Source organism: Myotis brandtii, unplaced genomic scaffold (assembly GCF_000412655.1).
Source record: "Myotis brandtii unplaced genomic scaffold, ASM41265v1 scaffold1112, whole genome shotgun sequence".
In the NCBI taxonomy this organism is placed as follows: domain Eukaryota; kingdom Metazoa; phylum Chordata; class Mammalia; order Chiroptera; family Vespertilionidae; genus Myotis; species Myotis brandtii.
In genome coordinates, this window is record NW_005353800.1 from 749256 (window position 1) to 753599 (window position 4344).

Genomic DNA, 4344 nt, shown 5'->3' on the forward strand with positions numbered 1-4344 from the left:
GCCCACAGGGGCCTTTAGAAGAATCCACATCCTTGGCTTTAGAAATGAGGAGCCAGAGTCCAGGGGCATCTGTGACTTCTCCAAGGGCACCCAGGCGGGGGTCGGCCTGTGTTTGAGTTTGAAGCCAGGCAGGGGCCGGCCTTTCCCCAGCTCATCCTCACTGATGAAGCCCAGGGCAGTGGGGCTGCCTGCTTGCCCGCTCTGAGCCCCGACCATCGGCCTCTTTCCTCTTTGGGAACCACAGGTGACATCACGGGAGCTGCGTCAGCCAACCTCATGTCCTCCGGGTCCGGGATGGCCATAGTGAAGAAGGAGCGGCTGTCTGACGTGGCCGGGAAAGACAAGCACCGTGTCAATAACAAGCATGACCGGGAACACAAACCGCTGGATCCCAGCGAAATTGTGTGGCGGGCACAGGAGCTGCTGGGGCAGAAGGTATGCTACAAACTGACCAGCGACAACTGTGAGCACTTCGTGAATGAGCTACGCTACGGAGTCTCCTGCAGCGACCAGGTGAGTCCTCAGCCCGTGTCCCTGTCCCCAGGAACCAGACCATTCCCTCCACTGACAGTGGCTGGGCATCCGTGTGGGCGGCCGGGGTGGAGGCGGAGGCATGAATGAGACAAAATAGCAGGGACAGAATCCCTGCCCTCGAGGGAGTGACAGTCGGGGTAGGGACGAGAGTGGGGAGATGTGCCAGTCGCTGTGCAGACCAGTGAGGTTAGGGGGTGATGTTGCAGCCATGACAGTCACCCTTGGCCCCTCCCATAGCTCCAGAGGAGGGTTGTTTTATCCCCACTTTACAGATGGGGAAACTGAGGGTCACGGTGCTTTACTCGCTCACCCAAACTCATTCCACCACTAGGCATTGAGTCTCTAGCACCTGGCAGCCATGTGCACAGGTGGGCTTTGAACCCAGGTGCCTGATCCAGGAGGCATCACAGAAGAGGTGAAAATGAGCTGGAGATGACCAGGGAGTAGGGGTGACAAGGACTACAGGCCGAGGGAGGAGGAAATGTGGGAGCCAGGAGGACGAAGAGCCAGACAGACGTTTTCTGGGTAGGGCCTGGGGGGTATACCTTTCGGGCTCTGGCCCACGTGGTCTCTGTCTGTCCACTTGACTCTGCAGCTTTGTGCAGAAACACAGTCGTGGACCATCCCTAATGGAATGGGTTAGGCCATTCCTAAAAAAGCTTTTTATGAAAACAGTGGTGGGTGTTAGAATCGCCAAAGGAGGAACGCATGAGGCCAAAAGGGGTAAAGAATTATGAGTTTATTAGGTCACCTGGAGACCAGATGGGCTGAGCCCCAAAATGGGGCCCGCACCCAGGGATCAGGAGGTCAGAGGTTTTAAAGGACTCCAAGCAGTCTTTTCCTGGGCGGAGAATTCTCTAGGCGGGTCCTGAGGGGAGGATAATGGTCTTAGCCAGTGGAATGTGGTCTAAGCAAAAGGGAATGTCGGTTGTGAAGTGGCCTAAAGGTCAGTGCCCAGGGGAGGAGGTATCGACTCAGTCATGTGGTCAGGCCTGGCAGTGGGCTGGCTTGGGCCCCTGTGCCATAGTTTGCTGACTCCTGGTCTCAGATAATCTGAAAATCCACATACCCCTCACACATTCTTAGCTGACATCAAACATTTAAAAAGTTTATAGATACTAAAGAGTTCAGAGGATGGCATTTTTGGTACGTGGTACATATGTGTCTATTTTCTTCACGTCCTTGGCGTTGCACAGTTAGCTCATGCAGTTAATGGAAAATGTCTGCATGTCATGTAAATAGTCAGAGCAGGCATTACTGCCAACCAGTCAGCCAAAGCAGACCTAATTTCATTCATTTATTTACATTTATTTATTGTTAATCCTCTTCCGAGGATATTTTTCCATTGATTTTTAGAGAGTGGAAGGGAGGGGAGAGACACACAGAGAGAAACATTGATGTGAGGGAGACACATCGATTGGTTGCCTCCCACCTGAGCCCCGTCCAGGGCCGGGGATGAGCCTGCAACTGAGGTACGTGCCCTTGACCTTAATCGAACCTGGAACCGTTCTATCCACTGTATCCACTGAGGCCAAACCGGCTAGGGCCAGACTTCACTTCTTTTAGGAAAAAAGCTGGCGTCCCCCTCCTTCCAACTCAAATGAATACATTACAGCACATTTCCATGGCAACTGTCTCGGGTGGGAATTCCCATCTAAAGTAACAGAGGTGGAGGGAGCCTCCCAGGGGGGATGTGGTCTCCTGGTTCTTCCCACGGCCGGTCTGACTGGAAGCAGTGGGTGCCCCATCCTCGCTGGAACCTTACGCCTCGTCCAAGGCTGTAGATCCTGGTCGGTGAGGACGAAGCTCCTCTTCTGTGAGGGGGAGAAGGGCTGTGGTGAAAGGGGAGGGGCAGGGAACCCACTGGGAACTGCCCCCTGGTGCCCGCGGGGACCCTGCTGTGGGGTCTCCCTCCTTTGAGCTGAGGTGGGAGGCGTGGCAGCCTGAGGTCGGGGCTGCCCATCAGGCATCTGTGCTGGAACCCCCGAGGGCCAATCTGGGAGACCCCAGCGTTTCAGGGGTGGTTGGCCGTCTGCTGTGCTTCCGAGGGCCTGGTGGGAGGTCTCTTCTCCTGAGCAGCTGGTCCCTGGCGCCTCTCTTCTGAGCTCCTTCACGGCCGGGAACTCGGCCTCTCCTGTCTGTCTCCCTCTTACTCCTTCCTGCTCCCTGACTGTCTGTCTACAGAGACTCCTTCCTTCTCCCTCCGTAAGCGAGTGGGCGCCCCTAGGACAGCCCAGCCCTCTGAAATGCCTGCGGGAGAAGCGGAAGGCTGCCAGGAGAAGGGACTGTCCAACCAACCTCTGAGCCGGGCCCTGAGTGCCTCTCGGAGCGCTTACTGACAGGGGCTGCCACTGGGAACCCCTCTGCCCCGGACGGGCATGTGTGGCCTACAGCTCAGGAGTGTCCCTCTCATGGACCTGGGTGCCATCCTTTAAAATGTCCTCATCCGCCCTGGCCGTGTGGCTCTGTTAGTCGGGCATCACCCTGCGCACCAGGAGGTTGACAGTTCAGTTCCTGGCCAGGCACACACCCAGGTTGCGGGCTTGACCCCGCAGGGGTGTGAGCAGGAGGCAGCCCATGGATGTGATCTCACATGGATGCTTCTCTCTCTCCCTCTCCCTTCCTCTCTCTCTCTCTCTCAAAATCAATAAACTATTCTTAACAAAATGTATATATAGAGAGATGCTCTTACGGCAAAGTAACCAAAGACGGGAAACAGGCCACCAAGCTCTCAGGAGATGCAGAAATGCCCCTTTATCCCAAATGCAGGGCTGCTGGCTCAGGGGAATCAGTTTCCCAAAAGCTGAGCAAAACCTATTCTGCTGAACCCAGATATATGTATCCCTAGGTACTGTTTCTTGCTTCCGGGTCTCTGTGTGCCTTTTTCTAAAACCTATTTTGCTGCAAAGTAGGTTATAAGAAATCTTCTAGCTGACACATGACAGGTTCAGAGTGGGCCAGGGTCGCACACCTATGACATGAGGCCATAATGTATCAAAAGAGATTTGATGCCGGACACCTGGGTGCAGGTGGGCTGAGACCGAGAAAGGAATCGAACAAGAGAGCAGGGAGAGACAGGTTTCTATTGATCCTTGGTGGCTGCAGCCGCTCTGCTGACGTGGGGGTCTGGTGCGTCCTTGGCTCCTCCCATGCCAGGTGTCTCCTGGTTATCTGAGCTATGCTGTGCTCAAGGCTGCAAGCTTTCTGCGAGGTGTCTGCTAAAGCACAACAAGTCTTTCTCTGCCCCCTTGTATTCTCTTTAACCCTTTCATTCCCACTGCAAACATCTATGTCTTGGTTTCAGTTCAAGACTCTGAAAACTTATTGTTCCAGGATGTGAGTTTGCACTGTGCAGCAGCGAGAGCTACACTGATTATAGATCAGCAGCATCCTGTCACGGCTGGGGGTTGGGTTAAGCTGTCTCACACTGTTCCTATCATCACGCCTGCTGTCCTTATCCATTACAATGCAGGGTCAGGAGGGCGGGGCCTCTGCCTCCTCTCCCGTGGGAGCCTGGGAGCCTGGCTTCCATCCGTCCAGCTGGCTGACACCCGGCCCAAGCGCACTGATGCTCACCGGCCCTTTTCAAACTGTCATTCAGTGGACTCCTGAGCCCCGCTGTCCCCCTCCGTTGCGCACCCTTTAAAACACCCGTCACCTCTGTGCAGGTCAGAGTGGAGCTGAGGAAAGTCTGTTTATCGCCGACACGTGGGAGCGAGTCTGAGTGTCTCTGAATGAAGTGGGCGGTGCGGGTTTTCCTTCCCCAGCCGCTCACGTGGCGCCAAGTCACGGTCTTCCACAGAAACCTGC

General features: G+C 55.2%; 1 protein-coding gene across 2 annotated transcripts in view; it reads left to right on the plus strand.

Moving 5' to 3' along the window:
• LOC102258264 (HRAS-like suppressor 3) overlaps positions 1-4344 on the plus strand; it is a 14889-nt gene that overhangs the window by 8833 nt on the left and 1712 nt on the right. For both annotated transcript variants that reach the window (XM_005857493.2, XM_005857494.2), the window contains one exon: positions 245-513. In XM_005857493.2, coding sequence (XP_005857555.1) covers positions 245-513 — 269 coding nt within the window. The remainder of the gene's footprint in view (positions 1-244; positions 514-4344) is intronic.